This window comes from Oncorhynchus keta, chromosome 15, assembly GCF_023373465.1.
Source record: "Oncorhynchus keta strain PuntledgeMale-10-30-2019 chromosome 15, Oket_V2, whole genome shotgun sequence".
Classification (NCBI taxonomy): domain Eukaryota; kingdom Metazoa; phylum Chordata; class Actinopteri; order Salmoniformes; family Salmonidae; genus Oncorhynchus; species Oncorhynchus keta.
The window spans coordinates 28055115-28078907 of record NC_068435.1 but is presented as its reverse complement, the minus strand read 5'-3'; the positions used below and the strand labels follow the sequence as shown (position 1 = coordinate 28078907).

General features: G+C 41.3%; 1 protein-coding gene across 1 annotated transcript in view; it reads right to left on the bottom strand.

Moving 5' to 3' along the window:
- The window catches only part of LOC127907632 (potassium voltage-gated channel subfamily H member 2-like), a 28991-nt gene extending 16787 nt beyond the window's left edge, over nucleotides 1-12204 (bottom strand). Inside the window, exons 1-2 of the mRNA XM_052463807.1 lie at nucleotides 11441-12204; nucleotides 10309-10539 (exon numbers count right to left, since the gene is read on the bottom strand). Coding sequence (XP_052319767.1) covers nucleotides 10309-10539; nucleotides 11441-11516 — 307 coding nt within the window. The 5' untranslated portion in view covers nucleotides 11517-12204. The remainder of the gene's footprint in view (nucleotides 1-10308; nucleotides 10540-11440) is intronic.
- Between the last annotated feature and the right edge of the window lie 11589 nt (nucleotides 12205-23793).

Sequence of the window (23793 nt, the reverse complement as noted above, 5' to 3'; positions counted from 1 at the left end):
GCACAATCCCAAGACCGGGGGAGGCTGATGACATCAGAGGTTCCCATCAGACCTACTCCTTGAATGCTCTACTCCTCCAGTTGTGTCTAAACACTATTTTGCTCAAAACTAGTTTATTTACCCTTTAGTGTGTTTACTTTACTGTATTTATACTTGCAATATCGCTTTTCAACAATAAAAGTACAAAAATCATGGTGGACGTCTTTAGGTATACCTAACATATCGCTGGCTTTCTTTCATTTGGACAGCCCTTTATCTAATTCAGATAAAATTGTGGATGCCATTTTTATGTCTCAGTGTCCAGTATGAAGGAAGTTAGAGGTAGTTTTGTGAGCCAATGCTAACTAGCGTTAATGCAATGACTGGAAGTCTATGGGTACCTGCTAACAGACACTAGTGTGCAATTGCGCTAGTACTAGTTAGCAATTTCCTGAAAACTGCACACATACAAATTGTATCTACGAGTTAATCTAACTCTGGGGAAGTATACAATTTAAAAAGAATTGGGGTGGGACAGCAATTTACACCACATCTGTAGAGGTACCCATATAAAGCTGCAGGTGGTTGGCTGGGTTCATACTGATTTACGGTGCCATGTTAGATGGGTGGATTATTTCAGATTGTACCAAGATGGCAGGTTCATCTTGCCTCAGAAATGGCACCGGGCGGAACGCCACATGAGAAATAAGCCCATTGTTTCTGAGAAGCTATCTCAGTATGGTGTGTGCCTGCCGTATCCTACTCATACAGTGCCTTGCGAAAGTATTCGGCCCCCTTGAACTTTGCGACCTTTTGCCACATTTCAGGCTTCAAACATAAAGATATAAAACTGTATTTTTTTGTGTAGAATCAACAACAAATGGGACACAATCATGAAGTGGAACGACATTTATTGGATATTTCAAACTTTTTTAACAAATCAAAAACTGAAATATTGGGCGTGCAAAATTATTTCGCCCGTTTACTTTCAGTGCAGCAAACTCTCTCCAGAAGTTCAGTGAGGATCTCTGAATGATCCAATGTTGACTTAAATGACTAATGATGATAAATACAATCCACCTGTGTGTAATCAAGTCTCCGTATAAATGCACCTGCACTGTGATAGTCTCAGAGGTCCGTTAAAAGCGCAGAGAGCATCATGAAGAACAAGGAACACACCAGGCAGGTCCGAGATACTGTTGTGAAGAAGTTTAAAGCCGGATTTGGATACAAAAAGATTTCCCAAGCTTTAAACATCCCAAGGAGCACTGTGCAAGCGATAATATTGAAATGGAAGGAGTATCAGACCACTGCAAATCTACCAAGACCTGGCCGTCCCTCTAAACTTTCAGCTCATACAAGGAGAAGACTGATCAGAGATGCAGCCAAGAGGCCCATGATCACTCTGGATGAACTGCAGAGATCTACAGCTGAGGTGGGAGACTCTGTCCATAGGACAACAATCAGTCGTATATTGCACAAATCTGGCCTTTATGGAAGAGTGGCAAGAAGAAAGCAATTTCTTAAAGATATCCATAAAAAGTGTTGTTTAAAGTTTGCCACAAGCTACCTGGGAGACACACCAAACATGTGGAAGAAGGTGCTCTGGTCAGATGAAACCAAAATTGAACTTTTTGGCAACAATGCAAAACGTTATGTTTGGCGTAAAAGCAACACAGCTCATCACCCTGAACACATCATCCCCATTGTCAAACATGGTGGTGGCAGCATCATGGTTTGGGCCTGCTTTTCTTCAGCAGGGACAGGGAAGATGGTTCAAATTGATGGGAAGATGGATGGAGCCAAATACAGGACCATTCTGGAAGAAAACCTGATGGAGTCTGCAAAAGACCTGAGACTGGGACGGAGATTTGTCTTCCAACAAGACAATGATCCAAAACATAAAGCAAAATCTACAATGGAATGGTTCAAAAATAAACATATCCAGGTGTTAGAATGGCCAAGTCAAAGTCCAGACCTGAATCCAATCGAGAATCTGTGGAAAGAACTGAAAATTGCTGTTCACAAATGCTCTCCATCCAACCTCACTGAACTCGAGCTGTTTTGCAAGGATGAATGGGAAAAAAATTCAGTCTCTCGATGTGCAAAACTGATAGAGACATACCCCAAGCGACTTACAGCTGTAATCGCAGCAAAAGGTGGCGCTACAAAGTATTAACTTAACTTTTGCACGCCCAATTTTTCAATTTTTGATTTGTTAAAATATTTGTTGAAATATCCAATAAATGTCGTTCCACTTCATGATTGTGTCCCACTTGTTGTTGATTCTTCACCAAAAAATACAGTTTTATATCTTTATGTTTGAAGCCTGAAATGTGGCAAAAGGTCGCAAAGTTCAAGGGGGCCGAATACTTTCGCAAGGCACTGTAGATATCTTCATGCCATAGAATGACCTGCTATCAAGCTATCTATCAAGCTATTTTAGAACAATGTGCTGCCTTAAACTACATATAGTCCATCAGCTGATAGCTTTCCCACCACCCACCCCAACCCACCTGTTTGGGCTTTGCTTTTGTTTCAGTTGGGGGGATTGGTATACAGTTGTTGTACCACACATGGGGATGTTTGAAACTTAGTCCTCAGCCTGAAGTGTCCCCATTTGCACCAGTGAATGGCTAGCTTTTTGTGTGGTGGTAAGATGGTTCAAGACTGGTAAGATGGTTCTAGCAAGGCAGAGGTCCTGGGTTCGAGCCTTGGTGTGAGTCGAATCAGGAGGATGCGATACTTGTGAAACAAGCAACGTGATGTCCTTTACAGTGGTGCCTAGTGACTTGGATCTACAGTTGCGCTCAGCAAAACAGAGGTTGCTGTTGAGTAAGTTTGAGGGGTGAATGTAGCACATGAGGATGTGTGAAACTTACTCCTCCGTCTGAAGTGTCCCCAGTAGCGCCAGTGAATAGGTGGCTTTTTGCGTGGTGCAACTGGTAAGACGCTTTGGGAGGGCAGTCACGTGGTCCTGGGTTCGGAAGGAGGAAGTGGCACTCCCTAAGCAAGCAGCGTGATGTCCTTTACACACACTGCCTGTAGCTTATTATTATGGTAATTATTTAGCTTTGCTATGGCCCTGAGCTACCCTAAAGCTGCAGAGCCTTCCGCCAAGACCTAATGTAAAACAAACCAAAACTGGACATCTATCATTTACGGAGCATACACTCAGTGGGTTAACTGAGATTAAACTGAGGATGCAGTGGACACAACTGTTATATCCGTAGCGATGAGGGTATTCCAGCTGGGCTGTAATTCTATTGCTGCAACCTGGTATCAGTGCTTTTCGTATTATTCAGATTGTAAATCCGAGACACTCCATTTAGTATGATAGTTCAGGTTTGGTATGGTATGTATTAATTTGTGGATGTCCATCACCCATTTCTTAATATATGTTACAAATTACAATTTGTATTATCTGTTATGAATTTGCAAAATGTACAATGTTACAAATATGCAACACGTATGATATGTTATGAATTCTAGCTAGGCTGCTAACATTACCAAGCGTAACATATCATACTAATTTGACTGTCCTGGATTTACATTTACTATGTTTACAACTAGTCTATGAGACCAGACTGGGAATGGAGATTAAATTGTATAGAATCATGTAAAAGGCAGATTTTACTTTTTGTTTGCTGGAGACTGATACCGTAAATATGTTGTAAATTTGTTTGAGAAATTTTTAAAATCCTTTTGCATAAGTCTACATCAAAGTATTCTGAGGTAGATTTAAGAACAGTGCGGGGTTCACAGCATGGTTAGCATAGGCCTACGGATTGGATTCAGTCACTTGTTAGATCCAGTATGTCAAGAGCAGGGACTTCATAGCCAGCCAAGCTCTCAGGCAGGCAGGCATATAGATGATCTCATCATATTCACAGTGAAAGACACTAGTAATCTACCTAAAATCCCACTAGATTTAAATGGTCTTTGTCAGCAAGATAAAATACCTCCCTGATTTGGCACGGTGTGACTCCTCAGTCCTCACAGTTCATCACTGAGGTAAATAGGCCTCTAGTATGTATTCATTCATTCATTCATTCCTGGAACTCAAATATACCGATGACAAACAGAAATGTGTAATAATAATCACAGAAATGAGCAGCAATCCCTGGAAATCAGTGTCAGTTAAACCTGGTATCACCGCAATGTGTTTGCATTTGAAGTAGAGAACTGATGTATTTTACACCTTTTGAGCCATATACTGTTGAGTATCAGTATACACAGTAGGGCGTTGTGTCGACAAAGGATCCAAGCCAGATGGCGAAAGAGGTATTGTAGTTGTAGTAATTTAGTTTTCTAGCCGGGAGATGCGCCTGGCTCATGGCTAACTGGTGCTAGCTTCGGGGCAGGGGCGTTAGCCACTATAGCCACTCGGTAGTAGCGGTGATCCGCTGCCAAGGTCCAGAGCTCACGGCAAGGATCCGGTGGAGTAGTGTGTTCTAGCCGTGTTTGGGTGGAGTCCGGGTGAACAACTGAGTAGGCCGGGAGGTGGGCCTCAGGGATAGCTTCGGTACTGGGTAACTCGGTGGGTGCTAGCTAGAATGGAGGACGAATTGAAAATAAAATTGAAATATATACAAAAGATGAACAATTCAAAAGTACACGAGAGGACGAACAAAACACGTCTGCACTGCTACGCCATCTTGGAATTAATTTTGTATGGTTACAAAAGACAGATGATTACTTAAGGCAAAAACGAAAGAAGGGTGGTTGGTCGGGGTGGATGGTGGACGAGTTCAAATCAAATCAAATCTAATTTTATTTGTCACATACACATGGTTAGCAGATGTTAATGCGAGTGTAGCGAAATGCTTGTGCTTCTAGTTCCGCCAATGCAGTAATAACCAACAAGTAATCTAACTAACAATTCCAAAACTACTGTCTTATACACAGTGTAAGGGGATAAAGAATATGTACATAAGGATATATGAATGAGTGATGGTACAGGGCAGCATAGGCAAGATACAGTAGATGGTATCGAGTACAGTATATACATATGAGATGAGTATGTAAACAAAGTGGCATAGTTAAAGTGGCTAGTGATACATGTATTACATAAGGATGCAGTCGATGATATAGAGTACAGTATATACGTATGCATATGAGATGAATAATGTAGGGTAAGTAACATTATATAAGGTAGCATTGTTTAAAGTGGCTAGTGATATATTTACATCATTTCCCACAATTCCCATTATTAAAGTGGCTGGAGTTGAGTCAGTGTCAATGTCAGTGTGTTGGCAGCAGCCACTCAATGTTAGTGGTGGCTGTTTAACAGTCTGATGGCCTTGAGATAGAAGCTGTTTTTCAGTCTCTCGGTCCCAGCTTTGATGCACCTGTACTGACCTAGCCTTTTGGATGATAGCGGGGTGAACAGGCAGTGGCTCGGGTGGTTGATGTCCTTGATGATCTTTATGGCCTTCCTGTAACATCGGGTTGTGTAGGTGTCCTGGAGGGCAGGTAGTTTGCCCCCGGTGATGCGTTGTGCAGACCTCACTACCCTCTGGAGAGCCTTACGGTTGAGGGAGGAGCAGTTGCCGTACCAGGCGGTGATACAGCCCGCCAGGATGCTCTCGATTGTGCATCTGTAGAAGTTTGTGAGTGCTTTTGGTGACAAGCCGAATTTCTTCAGCCGAATTTCTTCAGCCTCCTGTACCTTCTTCACGATGCTGTCTGTGTGAGTGGACCAATTCAGTTTGTCTGTGATGTGTATGCCGAGGAACTTAAAACTTGCTACCCTCTCCACTACTGTTCCATCGATGTGGATAGGGGGGTGTTCCCTCTGCTGTTTCCTGAAGTCCACAATCATCTCCTTAGTTTTGTTGACGTTGAGTGTGAGGTTATTTTCCTGACACCACACTCCGAGGGCCCTCACCTCCTCCCTGTAGGCCGTCTCGTCGTTGTTGGTAATCAAGCCTACCACTGTTGTGTCGTCCGCAAACTTGATGATTGAGTTGGAGGCGTGCGTGGCCACGCAGTCATGGGTGAATAGGGAGTACAGGAGAGGGCTCAGAACGCACCCTTGTGGGGCCCCCGTGTTGAGGATCAGCGGGGAGGAGATGTTGTTGCCTACCCTCACCACCTGGGGGCGGCCCGTCAGGAAGTCCAGTACCCAGTTGCACAGGGCGGGGTCGAGACCCAGGGTCTCGAGCTTGATGACGAGCTTGGAGGGTACTATGGTGTTGAATGCCGAGCTGTAGTCGATGAACAGCATTCTCACATAGGTATTCCTCTTGTCCAGATGGGTTAGGGCAGTGTGGTTGAGATTGCATCGTCTGTGGACCTATTTGGGCGGTAAGCAAATTGGAGTGGGTCTAGGGTGTCAGGTAGGGTGGAGGTGATCTGGTCCTTGACTAGTCTCTCAAAGCACTTCATGATGACGGAAGTGAGTGCTACGGGGCGGTAGTCGTTTAGCTCAGTTACCTTAGCTTTCTTGGGAACAGGAACAATGGTGGCCCTCTTGAAGCATGTGGGAACAGCAGACTGGTATAGGGATTGATTGAATATGTCCGTAAACACACCGGCCAGCTGGTCTGCGCATGCTCTGAGGGCGCGGCTGGGGATGCCGTCTGGGCCTGCAGCCTTGCAAGGGTTAACACGTTTAAATGTCTTACTCACCTCGGCTGCAGTGAAGGAGAGACCGCATGTTTTCATTGCAGGCCGTGTCAGTGGCACTGTATTGTCCTCAAAGCGGGCAAAAAAGTTATTTAGTCTGCCTGGGAGCAAGACATCCTGGTCCGTGACTGGGCTGGGTTTCTTCTTGTAGTCCGTGATTGACTGTAGACCCTGCCACATGCCTCTTGTGTCTGAGCCGTTGAATTGAGATTCTACTTTGTCTCTGTACTGACGCTTAGCTTGTTTGATAGCCTTGCGGAGGGAATAGCTGCACTGTTTGTATTCGGTCATGTTACCAGACACCTTGCCCTGATTAAAAGCAGTGTTTCGCGCTTTCAGTTTCACGCGAATGCTGCCATCAATCCACGGTTTCTGGTTAGGGAATGTTTTAATCGTTGCTATGGGAACGACATCTTCAACGCACGTTCTTATGAACTCGCACACCGAATCAGCGTATTCGTCAATATTGTTATCTGACGCAATACGAAACATGTCCCAGTCCACGTGATGGAAGCAGTCTTGGAGTGTGGAGTCAGCTTGGTCGGACCAGCGTTGGACAGACCTCAGCGTGGGAGCCTCTTGTTTAAGTTTCTGTCTGTAGGCAGGGATCAACAAAATGGAGTCGTGGTCAGCTTTTCCGAAAGGGGGGCGGGGCAGGGCCTTATATGCGTCGCGGAAGTTAGAGTAACAATGATCCAAGGTTTTACCACCCCTGGTTGCGATATGCTGATAAAATTTAGGGAGTCTTGTTTTCAGATTAGCTTTGTTAAAATCCCCAGCTACAATGAATGCAGCCTCCGGATAAATGGTTTCCAGTTTCCAAAGAGTTAAATAAAGTTCGTTCAGAGCCATCGATGTGTCTGCTTGGGGGGGGGGGGATATATACGGCTGTGATTATAATCGAAGAGAATTCTCTTGGTAGATAATGCGGTCTACATTTTATTGTGAGGAATTCTAAATCAGGTGAACAGGAGTTCCTGTATGTTTCTTTCATCACACCATGTCTCGTTAGTCATGAGGCACATGGACAACTTTAGCATTTTAGCAACTATTTAACTACTTACTACTTTATAGATACTTTGCAACTACTTAGCATGGTACCTATCCCTTCCCTTCCCCTAACTGTAACCTTAACCCTTTTAGCTAACCTTTCCCATAACCTTAACCTTTTAGCTAACCCTAACCCATAGCCTAGCTAACGTTAGCCACCTAGCTAGAATTTGTAACATATCATACGTTTTGTAAATTCTGAACTTTTAGTACATTTTGCAAATGGGTAACATATATAATACAAATTGCAATTCATAACATACAGTGTCATACAAAACAGGGAATGGACATCCACAAATTAATACATACCATAGGAAACGTAACACAACATATTAAAAGGGCTGTCTCAGATTTACGTACAGAACAATACAAAATGAACCGAGACCAGGTTTTCGCTCCTTGAAACAGAGAGAGGACATTGTGTGTTAGACTCTTATGTAAACATTCAAAAAAACAGGGGTTACCTTTGGGATTTGAGCGGCATAGTGAGTAATCGTCCTTCAAGCCATCATGACTCATTATGTTTTGTTACTATTGTTATGATTCTCCAACTCCCACCTGCCAATCACTACATTAAAGAGACAGACTTACTATTTAAAAACAGAATATATTGTAATAACAATTGTCACGGCAATAACACCAGTCTGTGTCTATCTTGCAGTCATATTAATACTGGTCTCTAGCCTTGAACTTTACCCATGGGGTTAGGTACTTTAACTATCAGACAATGTTTCATTCTTTATTAAATTAATGAACTGGGAATTTTGAGGGTGTAAAAAACAGATTTGGTCAGGTCCACACATGATAGGTCAGATCCATTTGAAGACTGAGCAGTAGATTTTTCATCTGATAACCAGTCAAATATCTCTGAAAGCTGCATTATTTACATAAAAGAAAAATTTACAAATCATGGATGTTATTATTTTTGTGCATCTCTGAGCAGTATTCTATTGATTCCCAGGGTCATTTCATATTTTCATGTGTATCTGAGCTATTCGCGGTTCAAAGCAGGCAGAGGTTTTGCAGACCTTGTCATACCAACCATATTTCTGCCTGCTTGAATGGCAATGAGAGAAATAACAGAGTAATAAAAGCATGGACCATTTGGACTCTGAGAGCTAAACATGGTGGAAATGTTATGTTTATTATTCCATTATGCAAATGTATTATTCTACCAGCTATATGGTCAAAAAATACCATATTCTTCTGATATTATAGACTATGTGTCATGGATCGCATGTCCGTGACTTATAGACAATGACACAAACAAATGATTGGTTTGAGAAAGACTCTTTATTGTATCTCTTCAAGGTATAGCCAACAATCCTGAAACAAAAGAAAATATGTTGGTTAGAGTTGCGCATTCCGTTTGCCAACAATACTTTGACATAAGGTTCCAAAGTCAAGTGTTGTTTGTGCACACCAGTAACTAAAACAATGTAACTTGTTAACCATGTTTCTACTGTGTATAAAGTGGTCTATTTTAGAGGTACATGCTCTAGCAATGTGAAATATATTATTAGAATAACGATCAAAGAGAATAATCATGTGGCCTCCCGAGTGGCGCAGTGGTCTAAGACACTGCATCGCAGTGCTAGCTGTCCCACTGTGTGTGTACGGTGTTTCCTCTGACACGTTGGTGCTTCTGGGTTAAGTGGCCATTCTGTCAAGAAGCAGTGAGGCTTGGTTGGGTTGTGCTTCGGAGGACGCACGACTCTTGACCTTTGCCTCTCTTGTACAGGAGTTGTAGCGATGAGACAAGACTGAAACTTCTAACTGGATACGGCAGGGTAGCCTAGTGGTTAGAGCGTTGGACTAGTAACCAGAAGGTTGCAAGTTCAAATCCCCTAGCTGACAAGGTACAAATCTGTCGTTCTGCCCCTGAACAGGCAGTTAACCCACTGTTCCTAGGCCGTCATTGAAAATAAGAATTTGTTCTTAACTGACTTGCCTAGTTAAATAAAGGTAGAATATATATATCTTATTTAAATACCATGGAAATTTCTAAAAAAAATTAAAAAGAAGAGAATAATCATATGATTTAACCTACCTGATGTTTGTTTGAAGCTCCACGCTGTTTTCTTGTTGAAGTGCCGTTTTGGGTGACGCAAATTAGTCTGCGAGTCATCAAGGAACATTTATTGGTTAATGGGAACAACCAAAGTGATGAATTATCCCAGGGGTGAATTACTTCATGAATGTGTATTGTGTGACTTAAAGAAGAAGTGATGGCAGTAACAGGTTGGCTAGAGCCCTACCTGTGTTATGTTATAGGCAAAGCTGTTGCCGGAATAGTTTATACTGACAATGTCTTTCATTTATTCAAGTCTTTATGTCAACATCCCGTTTGTTATTTTCTGTACAAAGTGTATTGGCCAATTTGTCCTGTGCCTGTTATTATTGTAAATAAAAGCCTCTAAAAGAGGTGAGCACCAGAACATCCTGTCTGTCTCCTCATTGTACAATCAGCCGCTTCTGTTTCACACTATGTCATTATTATGACACTGTTAAGTTATGATAGTGTTATGACACCAAAAGACATCACAAAAATGTAAGATGACTTTACAACCCATATTCCTAACTCTGTTTGATGTTTCAAAATAAAATGAGAGCCCTGCTGAGGCCCTGGTGGGCTGCGCTGGGTCGTACCATCTTTGGTGTAGAGGGAGATATCCACCTTCCTCTCCTTGGAGCCCAGCAGAGCCTTGGCCATCTGGGCCACGGCAGGCCTCTTGGTGTGCGGTCCATACAGGAAGCTGCAGGTACACGGCTTCTGCATGACCTCAGCGCGTGTGTACCCGCACATGCCACAAAAGGCGTCGTTGCAGAAGATGATGGCACAGTTTTCCACACGAGCATTTGCGATGATGAACTTGCGATCTGAGGGAAGGAATAATATATCAATATTATTCTAATCTACAGAGTCCTTGGAATTTGTCATCGCATATAATACAGTTTTCTACCGTACAATTTAAGATGGTTATTTTATTTGACCACACATGCCATATCAGTGATCTGCACCAAGGCATATAACCAAGTAATTTAATAAAACCTGCAAGAGAACTAAGATGGGAGCATCTGTAAGGTGCAAGTCTGTTTTCACCTTCAACTACTAAACTAACTGTTTACATAAAAACTGTTAACTGTTTAAAGCCTTAAAAAACAAGTAGATTATGTTTTGGTATCAAAATATGTCCCCAGAAGGAAACATTCAGTGATGCATATCAGTTTTTGAAATGTAGCTGTTTTATTCTCTCCTATCCTGCTTAGAAACTAACTTCTGATCCTGTTTGGATATGAGCCAAATGTATGCTCTGATAGACACTGCTGCCTTATATTTATATCCTTGAAATATTACTCTCCCAGTAAGTCTGTCATTTAGAAATGTGGCCCATAGGCCTAAATCAGATTTTAATCATCATTTGTACCCTAACATTCTAATATACACAAAAGGGAAAAATAATTAAACTAAGGTGCAAATTCGACAGTCATATCATAACTCATACATTTGCAGTACTATACTTATTATTATTTAATTTTTTACAAGAGAATCACAACAGCTTACAGTGCAAGATCATAGATATAATTAAACCTATTAACTCAACACATGCAGATTTCAATAATAGCCTAATATTCTAATTTCAAAAAGGACATTTTTTCATTTATTGCCAAAAGAAGCCTTTGAAAATAGAAAGAGGCTGTTTGCATCTTATTTCAAAACCCTAACCAAAAGGATTTCTAACCATGGATTCCCCAAAATGTTGAATAGGAAAAATCTTACTCTGTCCTTCGAATTTTCTGATGATTGTATCCAGAAAAGTGTTCTGAGGAGCCACGTGTCCCCGCCGAACCGGCATTTTGGTCCGTATTTCGCGCGGTTTGGAAAGTTGGACTGTATGCTCCTGTCACAGGTGTGGTCTCGCGCTGTGCGCGGCTTTCGCCTATGTGGTCGCTCTAAAATCCCTAAACCGCTGGAAACATATCACATCCACCAAGCCCTGCGATGTAACTTTCCAACTACTTTTTTTCATCACTTTGAAAAGCAGACACTCCTGACGTTGTTGTGTAAAAAAATCCCAGAACAGCATTATTGGCCATCAGCCAACCTGCTTTGTTGTTAGGCTACGGGTGTATCCTTCACTTGGAAGTAGCACCGCATCATGTTCAGTGGAAGCAGCAATTCCAATTCACAGGTGCCTGGGGACTGTTGCTCTATTGTCCTGTTTCTCTGACCACCCACGATGTCTTGGCTGCAAACCCTGCTTTTTAAAATGATGGTCTATCAAGTCGTAGATGTTGTCAGTTGCGTCTCTGTCCATGGTGTTTTTTTAAATTTTTTATTTATTTTTTATTTTACAGTTGAAGGCAATATTACAGAAATTACTTTACTGAACAGAAGATTAGCCTATTTTTCTTATTTTGTGTTGAAAATTGATTGTGACATTGTAGGCCCATCACAGACGCAGCAAGGCAATATTTGAACTATATATATTTTTGTAGGTTATGTTATTTTAGATAAACACATTTTTAGTTATTTGATCATGTCAAATGTATGCAATAAAAGTCTACTAGCATTTTATAGCATCATTCGCTCACCACCTGGAACACTGTGCCTTCAATCCAGAAGAGAATGAATGGTGTGATTGCCATCTAGAGGCACAGAAAGCACATTACCATATAGTTTGTATTCTGGTACAGTATGAGCCTATGACCAGCAGGTGGCAACAGCAGGTTACAAATTCAAATCTAACTTTGTTTGTCACATGCGCCGAATACAACAAGCATAATAGACCTTACCGTGGAATGCTTTCTTACAAAACTTTAACCAACAATGCATTTACAAGAAGAGTTAAGAAAATATTTACAAAATAAACTAAAGTAAAAAATAATAAAAAGTAACACAATAAAATAACAATAACGAGGCTATATACAGGGGGTACCTGTACTGAGTGAGTGTGCGGGGGTACAGGTTAGTTGAGGTAATTTGTACATGTAGGTAGGGGTGAAGTGACTATGCATAGATATTAAACAGTCAGTAGCAGCAGTGTACAAAACAAATGGGGGGTGTCAATGTAAAAAGTCCGGTGGCCTTTTGATTAATTGTTCAGCAGTCTTATTTATTTTTTTAAATTTTATTTCACCTTTATATAACCAGGTAGGCTAGTTGAGAACAAGTTCTCATTTGCAACTGCGACCTGGCCAAGATAAAGCATAGCAGTGTGAACAGACAACACAGAGTTACACATGGAGTAAACAATTAACAAGTCAATAACACAGTAGAAAAAAAGGGGAGTCTATATACAATGTGTGCAAAAGGCATGAGGAGGTAGGCGAATAATTACAATTTTGCAGATTAACACTGGAGTGATAAATGATCAGATGGTCATGTACAGGTAGAGATATTGGTGTGCAAAAGAGCAGAAAAGTAAATAAATACAGTGTGGGGATGAGGTAGGTGAAAATGGGTGGGCTATTTACCAATAGTCTATGTACAGCTGCAGCGATCGGTTAGCTGCTCAGATAGCTGATGTTTGAAGTTGGTGAGGGAGATAAAAGTCTCCAACTTCAGCGATTTTTGCAATTCGTTCCAGTCACAGGCAGCAGAGTACTGGAACGAAAGGCGGCCAAATGAGGTGTTGGCTTTAGGGATGATCAGTGAGATACACCTGCTGGAGTGCGTGCTACGGATGGGTGTTGCCATCGTGACCAGTGAACTGAGATAAGGCTGAGCTTTACCTAGCATGGACTTGTAGATGACCTGGAGCCAGTGGGTCTGGCGACGAATATGTAGCGAGGGCCAGCCGACCAGAGCATACAAGTCGCAGTGGTGGGTGGTATAAGGTGCTTTAGTGACAAAACGGATGACACTGTGATAAACTGCATTCAGTTTGCTGAGTAGAGTGTTGGAAGCAATTTTGTAGATGACATCGCCGAAGTCGAGGATCGATAGGATAGTCAGTTTTACTAGGGTAAGCTTGGCGGCGTGAGTGAATGAGGCTTTGTTGCGGAATAGAAAGCCGACTCTTGATTTGATTTTCGATTGGAGATGTTTGATATGAGTCTGGAAGGAGAGTTTGCAGTCTAGCCAGACACCTAGGTACTTATAGATGTCCACATATTCAAGGTCGGAACCATCCAGGCTGGTGATGCTAGTCGGGCATGCGGGGGCAGGCAGCGATCGGTTGAAAAGCATGCATTTGGTTTTACTAGCGTTTAAGAGCAGTTGGAGGCCACGGAAGGAGTGTTGTATGGCATTGAAGCTCTAGCTTATGGCTAGACTTGATGCTATGGCACCACATGCCATGCGGTAGCAGAGAAAACAGTCTATGACTTGGGTGACTGGAGTCTGACATTTTTATGGGCTTTCCTCTGACACCGCCTATTATATAGGTCCTGGATGGCAGGAAGCTTGGCCCCAGTGATGTACTGGGCCGTACGCACTACCCTCTGTAGCGCCTTATAATTGATGCCGAGCAGTTGCCATACCAGGCAGTGATGCAACCGGTCAGGATGCTCTTGACGGTGCAGCTGTAGAACTTTTTGAGGATCTGGGGACCCATGCCAAATCTTTTCAGTCTCCTGAGGGGGAATAGGTTTTGTCGTGCCCTCTTCACAACTGTCTTTCTGTGCTTGGACCATGATAGTTCATTGGTGATGTGGACACCAAGGAACTTGAATCTCTCGACCCGCTCCAGTACAGCCCCGTTAATGGGGGCCTGTAGACCACGATCAACTCTTACCTGTCAGGTTAGAATTGTGAAAGGTAAACCAGATTATGTTGTTCTCAAGAATGTCATAGACTATGCTTAATGATTTTGTCTGTTCATGCTCAACTGTCTCAAATGTCTACATTGGCATTTCTATACACTTACCAATGGCTACCTATGATAATGGAAATTATGAACTTGTAAATCTTCCTTACGGGCAGACCACAGGCTGTGAGGATTGGCAACAACACCTCATGAAGTTTACTGACAACACCACGGTTGTTGGCCTGACAACCAACAATGACGAGTCAGCCTATAGGGAGGAGGTAAGTGAACTTGTATTGTGGTGCTAGGACAACAAACTCTCCCTCAATATCAGTAAAACGAAGGAGTTGATTGTTGACAGGAAACAGAGGGAACATACCCCGATCCACATCAACAGAACTGTATTTGAGAGAGTCAGCAGTTTTTTGGTTCCTCGGCATCCACATCACTGAGGACATGGACGAACACCACCACCACTCCTGTCAAGAGGGCGCAACAGCATCTCTACTTCCTAAGACTGCTGAAGAAATTTGGAATGCCACCCCGGGTCCTCTACAAATACTACCCCTGCACCCCAGGAGGTTGGTGGCACCTTACATGGGGAATTGTGGTAATGGCTGGAGATGGAATGAGTGGAATAGTATCAAACACATGGTTTCTATCTGTTTGATGCCATTCCATTCGCTCCATTCCAGTCATTATTATGAGCCGCCCTCCCCTCAGCAGCCTCCACTGCCTGCACCATCGAAAGTCCTGACTGGTTGCATCACGATCTGGTACAGGTATTTCTCCTTCCACGACCTTAAGGTTCTCCAGCGGGTTGTGAAGAGGGTCCAGTACATCACTGGGACTGTGCTTCCACCCATCCAGGACATATACTACCACAGCATCATCAAGGACCCAACACATCCAAGCTGTACACTCCCTTACCGTCGTCCAGACAATATCAGAGCATGAGGTCTGATAACAACAGGCTCAGTCAGACAAGCCACCAGACTGCTGAACACTGGACTGACCACCTGCATTGACTCTCTGCACCTTAGCAAACATAATCACACTCACACACCCACACATACAGTATACATTCATACTACACACACATCCAAACTATTGCTACCAGACTCTTGTGATAGCTAAATACAGCACAATTTAAACACCTGCCCCCCAATCCCCCTTACGTAAAACACTTGTAAATATTGGACTATTAATGGTGCCATCCAATACATTTTAAGAAAGTCTAAGCTCTTTTACTGCATTTCTATACAATTTAAAAACTATAAAATGCTATTTGGAGAACAGCAAAAGCAAGCCAAATGCCCCCAGCCATTATCACAGTGGTTGCTGTAGCTTCATTCACTTTAACTCAACTCCGGAATTAATCTTTTAGCAGAAAAATTATTTAATTAACAAATGTTTAAAACATAAGTTTGCTTTACAGATTTTTTTTTTGTTGCAGTTTTTAAGCACATTTCCTGCAATTTTACACATTTTACCATGACTCATGCCGTGTTAATATGATATCTGACTGAGCCTTATTAACAAAATCAATGTGTTCCCCCTGGAGGTTAGGGTACCTAGGCACGTGCCCTGCATGCCCGGTCGGTAATTCGGCCATGATAACTACACGTTTAGATAGCTGGCTAGCTAGACTACCTCCACCTAGACTAATCAACCAAAACATGGGCTAATTGAGTAACTGTCAGGGAGTGACACACAGGGGTGCCACTTTGGTTTTAGGGGTGGGGGGGACATAGTGTCACGCTCTGGTCTAAGTATTTTGTGTTTATGTTCATGTATTGGGTCAGGCCAGGGTGTGGCATGGGGTTTTTGTATTGTGGTGTGTTTTGTCTTGGGGTTTTGGTGTTGGTATTGGGATTGTAGCTTAGTGGGGTATCTAGCAAAGTCTATGGCTGTCTGGAGTGGTTCTCAATCAGAGGCAGGTGTTTATCGTTGTCTCTGATTGGGAACCATATTTAGGCAGCCATATTCTTTGAGTTTGTCGTGGGTGATTGTCCTTAGTGTCTTTGTTCCTGTCGCTGTGTTAGTTGACACAAGTATAGGCTGTTTCGGTTTTCGTTTCGTTATTTACGTTCTTTGTTTTGTAGTGTTTGTGTTAATTCGTGTTTACGGTGTTCATTAAACATGGATCGCAATCTACACGCTGCATTTTGGTCCGACTCTCCTTCACACCTAGAGCACCGTTACACATAGCCTGGCGGGTGGTCATCTAAAGTTAATTTCCTCAATTTTAACACAATCCAATATCCTGTCTCTATTTAGGACAAATAGAAAGCAAAAATGCCTACAGTCATCAAGCTCGGTAATAGATCATTATTAAATGTTTAAGTGATTAATAAGATTGAACTAGATAAAAATGTAATTCAATGATAAATATAGTGTTGCACCTTTAGCCAATAGTTTATCAAATTAACTAATGAAAAGACCATTTCCTTCCCAGTTCAGTCCTTCCTAGTTCAACACCCTGCAGCCCCCCAACACACCCCACTCAACTTCAGGATCTTAGTGAAACATTCATTATTGGTTTTGTGTGTGTTAGGCCAAGGCCAGAGTGACAACCCACAGCACAGCAGAACTTTTATCAAGGCACACCTGTTAATTGAAATACATTCCATGTGACTACCTCATGAAGCTGGTTGAGAGAAGGCCAATAGTGTGCAAAGCTGTCATACTGCACACAACCAGAACTCAGTATGATTAACACACACCTTGTTATTATTCCAGAGTACATCCAAAGAGCTGTGCAGCAACGCTCCCCATCCTGCCTGACAGAGTTTGAGAGAATCTGCAGAGAAGAATGGGAGAAACTCTCCAAATACAGGTGTGCTAAGCTTGTAGCGTCATACCCAAGAAGACTCGATGCGGTAAACGCTGCCAAAGGTGCTTCAACTATGTACTGAGTAAAGGGTCTGAATACTTAAGTAAATAAATTATTAAAGTTTTTTATTATGAGGTATTGTGTGTAGATTGATGAAGGGAAAAAACAATTTAATCAATCTTAGAATACGGCTGTAACGTAACAAAATGTGGAAAAAGTCAAGGGGTCTGAACTTTCCGAAGGCACTGTATACATATACTGTACCTTGCCAGTTACATCAGTCAACTAAATAGTAGCCAGTTTCTGCTCTGCTTGCTTTTGAAACTCTGTGAAAGAGTGGAACACATACACACTGAACTATGCTCAACTCTCCTCTGCTGGTCCAGCCAGCCTTCCAGAAGATTTGCCTTCACACAACCTGTCAGACCGCTCTGTGATCCAGCTGGCTGAATACTACAAACAGCCTACCTGACGGCGTCCGCATGGTCCTAAAGCATACCTCTGCCGCATTTTGTAACAGATTACAATGATAAAGCTGGGGTGGACAAAAATACAATTTCAGAATGACCCCCCCCCAGTTCCCCAGTGAAAGTTGCGCCCCTGGTGACATATAACAAGTGGAAAACTGCTGATGCACATCCCAAGTTTTGAAATTGCATCTTGTGCATTCTACTATTATAACTCTTAACAGTAAGTGCATATAGTTGTTTTTTATTCAAAACAAATACAGAGGTCTGGACTGTGTCCACATACGTAGCTACAGCCCTGGGTGGGGGAGATTCTCAATTTGAAAAAAAGTCAGTCCTCGAATCCTCCATCTCCTCTGTGACCCGGAAATAGATAAGTGGTCGAGTGATCGAGGAGAGTGTCAATTCAATAGTAGTCGACTGAAGAGTGCTCCCCTCCTTGATTGACTACTTCGGCAGAGGATGCACAAGAGTAGCCTCTACCGACAATTGTGGAAGTGTTTAAAATTAAATGTTATTTTCATGAAGGATAAAATCCATACATTTAAAACAATAAGCTACTTATCATTTTATCTATAAAATGTATTGCACAACTAGCTCAATTTGTTTTGATCACTTTACACATTTATTTTGTGATTCCACTCCTGTAAATGTAATTAGCCTACATGACATGAGAGTGGAGAAGAAGAGTCTCACTTCAAACAAGCACATTTGTTTTCATGTTTCCTCTCCTCGCCTCCGCTCCTCAATTACCTTTGACTTTTTTCAAAAAGAGACAAGGAGAGGGAAGAGGAGGGGAGGCGAGCAAAACCAATTGAGATTCTCCCTGGGTCTTCCTACGGATTAAGGAAAGATCACATAATTCTGTCCAGGTCATCAGGAGGGATCAGCCAATGAATTATACTGTTGAGCATACTGTTGGTATGTTTATACCATAACTGCAGGTGGCAGTAAATCGACAAATTTGGTTTATACCTGTTCAACCACACTCCAAGCGGCAGTACGCACCCTTTCAGTTCCTTTACCAACTCATGAAAGTAGTGGAAGAAGAAATGGATTACTTCAAAATGAAAATGGCCTCAATAGCGCTGCCTGTGCTCTCACAGATGCCATAATGGGACAGATACAAAGATGAGATGTCTATCTAAATCTATGCTCGAACCCATGACATCCGGTTTCCACTAGATATCACAGCCACATAGTCAAAATAGGCTATCATAAAATATCATGAAAACAATCATTTGTTTTTTGGTCTTCATTTAAGGTTAGGGATAGGCATAAGGTTAACATTGTGGTTAAGGTAAGGGTTAAGGTGAAGCATACAATCACATTTTGGAAAAACCTAATTATTCTGCTCGTGAACAGCATGGTGATTTGGTATGTGCATTCTTAGCAAAGATTTTGGAATGCTTTGCCTGTTCCTCTCTGGATGTTGGCCTACTTGTCCCAAAATTCACTGATCAAAAATATAAACGCAACATGTAAAGTGTTGGTCCTATGTTTCATGATCTGAAATAAAAGATCCCAGAATTTTTCTATATGCCCAAAAAGCTTATTTCTCTCAAATTTGGCATTTACATTCCTGTTAGTGAGCATGTCTCTTTTGCCAAGATAATCCATCCCCCTTACAAGTGTGGCATATCAAAAAGCTGATTAAACAGCATGATTACGCAGGTGCACCTTATGCTGGGGTCAATAAAAGGCCACTCTAAAATGTTTAGTTTTGTCACACAGCACAATGCCACAGATGTCTCAAGTTTCCAGGGAGTGTGCAATTGGCATGCTGACTGCAGGAATGTCCACCAGAGCTGTTGCCTGGGAATTCAATGTTTATTGCTCTACCATAAGCAGCCTCCAATGTCGTTTTAGAGAATTTGACAGTACATCCAACCGGCCTCACAACCGCAGACCACGTGTATGGCGTTGTGTGGGTGAGCGGTTTGATGATGTCAACATTGTGAACAGAGTGCCCCATGGTGGCTCTGGGGTTATAGTCCTGTGTAATTCAGTTGGTAGAGTATGCCAGGGTTGTGGGATTGATTCCCACGGGGTCCAGTACAAAAAAAGTATTAAAATGTATGCACTCACTATTGTAAGATGCTCTGGATAAGAGTGTCTGCTAAATTATGTAAAAACAATATATGTACGTATAATGTTATGATATGGACAAGCATAAGCTACGAACACAATTGCATTTTATCGATGGCAATTTGAATGCACAGAGATACCGTGATGAGATCCTGAAGCCCATGGTCGTGCCATTCGTCTGCCGTCATCACCTCATGTTTCAGCATGATAATACACGGCCCCATGTCGCAAGGATTTGTATACAATTCCTGGACGCTGAAAATGTCCCAGTTCTTCCATGGCCTGCATACTCACCAGACATGTCACCCATTTAAAATGTTTGGGATACATGGATCGACGTGTACGACAGCGTGTTCTAGTTCCCGTCATTATCCAGCAACTTCTCACAGCCACTGAAGAGGAGTGGGGCAACATTTCACAGGCCACAATCAACAGGCTGATCAACTACTCGCGAAGGGAATGTGTCATGCTACATGAGGCAAATGGTGGTGACACCAGATACTGACTGGTTTTAATGATCCACGCCCCTACCTTTTTTAAAGGTATCCGTAACCAACAGATGCATATTTATATTCCCAGTCATGTGAAATTCATAGATTGGGGCCTAATTGATTTATTTCAGTTGACTGATTTCCTTATATGAACCGTAACACAGCAAAATCTTTGAAATTGCTGCATGTTGCGTTTATATTTTTGTTCAGTATAAATTGTAAAGGATAAGTTGTTTGTCAGAATAAATGACAGATTGACAAGTCAATCAAATTTCACCAAATGTTTTTAAAATTCCAATGGCACTTTGTACTATCAAACTATAAAATTATCCAACCCACAGATGATTGACAACCATAACAAATAGGCCTATATGCCTCCTACAGCATTTCTCCCAATTGTTTGCCCTGTGGACATTGTGCTTTTATTTTGAAGTGCCTTTGTTTTTGCACTGACAATAGTTTGAAAGCTTTAACAGTAAACAACATGCATGTACTGCCAAAGGAACAAAGCATTGAATGATTATCTCTTATCTCATCTCCCTTCATCTTCCCATGACAAAGTTTATAATCACACTGCACACAACCAGAACACAGTATGACTTACACACACCTTGTTATTGCTCCAGAGTACATTCAACTGTATACAATGCAAGGATAAGGTGTTCTGATAATCTATACTGACATTACTGGGAGATTTTGGTTAAATAGCCCAAGAGTAGATGTGAGATTTTTACAATATTGTTGTGTTCAGCGTTATTCATGTGATGTTTCCAGAATGTTCATTGTCATGAATAGCCTTCAGTCTTTTAAATCTTTCTCTTTTCAGCTTTTTTAAGAATCCATTCGACCAATTGTTCCATATTTTCCCTCTGGGGAACCCTCAGGCTGAAGTGATTCACATGCGTGCCTAGGGCCTTTGTGTTGATTGCTGCCTTACCACAGGGGGCAACTCTCCCTCTCTCTCAACTGGCAGGGTCAGTCTAGCGATCAACACCTCTGAATTACTCTGTGGGAAAGGAAACACCCTTTTGTTTACCTGTGCTTAATGTCGCAGACTTCTGACTTACACATGGTGGGAAAACATAGAGGAAGGAAGACAAAATCCTGAGTCACTTTACCATAGCTCTACACTGTCCAAAAAAATGCAGTTTTATTGTCACAGACAGTACTCTGGATACGTGATGAGAAATGTTTTGTTTTACAGGCTCAGCCATATTAGTATGGTGCCACTGGAGCAAATTAGGGTTAAGTGCCTTGCTGAAGGGCACACGGACCAATATTTTTTTTGGGGAGGGTGGATCAGTTTTAATTTTGCAAATAGATTGTAGCTTCTATCAATGTAATTGTCTGCATCATTTCCAATCCCCCATCTCGATTTTTTAAAATAAACACAGTATATATATATATATTTAAAAATATTCTCATCAATCTACACACTATACCCCATAATGACAAAGAAACTCTTTCTTTTCTGGTTAGAGCCAGTTTGCGCTGTTCTGTGAAGGGAGTAGTACACAGCGTTGTATGAGATATTTTGTTTCTTTGTAATTTCTCGCATGGAATAGCCTTCCTTTCTCAGAACAAGAATAGAATGACAAGTTTCAGAAGAAAGGTCTTTGTTTCTGGCCATTTTGAGCCTGTAATCGAACCCATAATTTTCTGATGCTCCAGATACTCAACTAGTCTAAAAAAGGCTAGTTGTAATTGCTTCTTAATCAGAACAACAATTTTCAGCTGTGCTACCATAATTGCAAAAGGGTTTTCTGATGATCAATTAGCCTTTAAAATGATTAACTTGGATTAGCTATCACAGCGTGCCATTGGAACACAGGAGTGATCGTTGCTGATAATGGGCCTCTTTATGCCTATGTAGATATTCCATAAAAAATCTGCTGTTTCCAGCCACAACAGTTATTTACAACATTAACAATGTCTACACTGTATTTCTGATCAATTTTATGTCATTTTAATGGACGGAAATTTAGCTTTTCTTTCAAAAACAAGGACATTTCTAACTGACCCCAAACTTTTGAACGGTAGTGTATATAAATTAGCTAAAAATGTTTATTTTAAAACTGTTTTTGCTTTGTCATTATGGAGTATTGTGTATAGATTGATGAGGGGAAAAAATATTTTATCAATTTTAGAATAAGGCTGTAATGTAAGAAAATGTGGAAAAAGTCAAGGGGTCCGAATACTTTCCGAATGCACTGTTAATTTTATGGATACAAAATATTTCACATTAGTTATCTTTTTTGTTGTTCTTCTTTTTAGTCCCACCCTTCAGCTCCCCTCTACCCCTTCCATCTATCGCCGAACACCATCCAGTTTTGAGTTCTATTTGCCATACATTTTCTGATTTGTGAAGTTTCACAAATGTTCTGAAGCTTTCTATTCTCATAGTTCCTACAGATTGTAAATTAAAGATTTTTTTTTTTGCTAAGAGTTATTATTATTGATCGATTGACTATGACTTTTCAGATCACCCAGCAGTGCTATTTGCAGAGTTAACTCCAGGTAAATGTTGCAATTCTTCAGCCATTCCTGAACCTGCGACCAAAAACAAGCTAAATATGGACAGTACCAAAACAAATTATCTATTGATTCTCTCTTCGCAGCTAAATCTGCAGAGCTGGGATGGTTGTATCCCCCATATATATATGTCACGTCCTGACCATAGAAAGCTTTTATTTTCTATGGTAGAGTAGGTCAGGGCGTGACTGCGGGGTTGATCTAGTTTATATTTTCTATGTGGGGTTCTAGGTTTATTTTCTATGTTGGTGATTTGTATGATTCCCAATTAGAGGCAGCCGGTTGTCGTTGTCTCTAATTGGGGATCATACTTAAGTAGCATTTTTTCCACCTGTGGGTAATGGGATATTGTTTATGTTTAGTTGCCTGTTAGCACTGCATTGTTAGTGACGTTTCGTTTATTCTTTTTTTGTTTTGTCTTTGCTAAAGTTTCACTTTATTCTTTAATAAATATGTGGAACTCTACATACGCTGCGCCTTGGTCCGACCATCATTCCTATGATCATGACAATATAACATTATATTGGTTGCAAGAATTTTGTATTATAATTTAAATTGAAAAACTTGTAAGGTTTTGTGTATCAGTTCGTAAACCATGTGCCATGGAATCGGTACATCAAATCTCTTCCCAACTATTTTGCAATCTGTATGGCACAGCTGTCAATTTTTTGGTTAGCAGACATTTCCATATATTTTTGTTGGCTGCATGTATGACTTCACTCCACCAGGCCTATTTTAGATTTTTTTTAAATTCTCCAAATATAACATTTTATTTTATTTTATCAATTAATATATTTGGACTTAACCATAATATTTGTTCTGTTTTTTTTTCTGGTGGATTAAACTGAAATTGCAACCAACTTTCTATGGCTCGTTTTAAAAATAGCTATATTTTGGAGATGATTTCATTTTCAAATAACCGAAAGTGAGAGGTTGTAATCTAAATAAAGGGAATAAGGCCATTCTTG